This window comes from Hippocampus comes, unplaced genomic scaffold (assembly GCF_001891065.2).
Source record: "Hippocampus comes isolate QL1 unplaced genomic scaffold, H_comes_QL1_v1.1 scaffold49, whole genome shotgun sequence".
Taxonomy (NCBI): domain Eukaryota; kingdom Metazoa; phylum Chordata; class Actinopteri; order Syngnathiformes; family Syngnathidae; genus Hippocampus; species Hippocampus comes.
This window is the reverse complement of record NW_017804830.1, coordinates 312,309-313,663: the sequence shown is the minus strand read 5'-3', so window position 1 is coordinate 313,663 and position 1,355 is coordinate 312,309. Positions and strand designations below refer to the sequence as shown.

The window sequence follows — 1,355 nt, the reverse complement described above, 5'->3', positions numbered from 1 at the left end:
ACGAGTACGTGAGGATTTACTGGACGGTACTGCATGGTGGTTTTTTTTTTTTTGTTTTGTTTTTAACAGCAGTGAAAAGTTCATATTTTGTTGTCATGGACTTGTGAACATGTTGAGTTTCCATATACATTTAGTTACACAAAATTGTCTTGTTTTGTAAGTCTGAATGTGACGTCTCGGTCTAACAATTGGGGGCGCCCTGCAAAAGCAGTATGGAGATGAGGCATGAAGAAGAGTAATGGTCATGTAGATTGTTCCACTTATGGCGGCTCCCCCTTGCATTTGTCGGTTGCAGTTCGTCTCGGACGGGATCTTCAAGGCTGAGCTGAATGAGTTCCTGACTCGGGAGCTGGCCGAGGACGGCTACTCGGGGGTGGAGGTGCGCGTCACCCCGACCAGGACCGAGATCATCATCCTTGCCACCAGGTTGGTGCTCTCCGAAAGATGCGTCTCAAAGCAAATGGAACCTAAAATGTCTTTATTGGCGTCGGGTGGCACCGGTACAAACGGAATTGGTGCGCCGGAGACACAAACTGAAGCTCATCTTGTGCCCTTCATTTGGGACTGGAGGAACCCGTTGGATGGTTTTGGCATTGCCAAGTGAAAAGCTCTCCGCCGGTCCGCCACCTTTGTGATGTGCCGAGGCAGAAATTCAGGCGGCCAATTGAAACGCATCTTCCGGTCACATGATTTGAAGGTGATGACACGATCTACTTTATTGGTAGATTGGCAGGTGCAATACTTCATGATCAAAGTATTTGCCTGTTTGATGATTTGGCCAAAGCAGTAAATGGGAAGTCCAAAGTCAAATGCAGAGTTGACCCTCGGTGAAGATACGATGACGAGTCGGATCGGGATTTTGTTTGCTGCGGGGTGGCCGCTTCAGCTCGCGTTCTGCGTTCCTGCTTCGGCTCCCGCCGGCAATACAAAGTCGTTTTTCTGCTGAAGATGCTGAGGCATTTGTCTGAGAGGGACAAAACTGCTGCACTAAAACGGATTTTCTGCCAAGTAAAAAAAAAAAAAAATGACCGGAAAATCATTTTTGGGTTTGAAAGATGCACATTCATCCAATCGAATGGAATTAATCGTTTCACTGTGAAATACATTGAGATACACCAACCGGCTGCACTTTTCTTTGTCTCCAGGACCCAGAATGTCCTGGGAGAGAAAGGCCGTCGCATCCGAGAGCTGACGGCCGTGGTGCAGAAAAGGTTCGGCTTCCCCGAGGGCAGCGTGGAGGTCAGTTGCACTTGACAGGAGCACCGCGCACCCCAATGGCCAAAATGAGGACTGTTACTGATTTTTGACAAAGACTCTCATCACAGCTGTTCAGTATGTCGGGGGGGGGGGATTTA

The 1,355-nt window shown here is 48.6% G+C and overlaps 1 protein-coding gene across 1 annotated transcript in view; it reads left to right on the top strand.

The window, feature by feature from the left end:
• The first annotated feature begins 247 nt into the window (after positions 1 to 247).
• The window catches only part of rps3 (ribosomal protein S3), a 7,629-nt gene continuing 6,521 nt past the window's right edge, over positions 248 to 1,355 (top strand). Inside the window, exons 1-2 of the mRNA XM_019868283.1 lie at positions 248 to 426; positions 1,146 to 1,239. Coding sequence (XP_019723842.1) covers positions 263 to 426; positions 1,146 to 1,239 — 258 coding nt within the window. The 5' untranslated portion in view covers positions 248 to 262. The remainder of the gene's footprint in view (positions 427 to 1,145; positions 1,240 to 1,355) is intronic.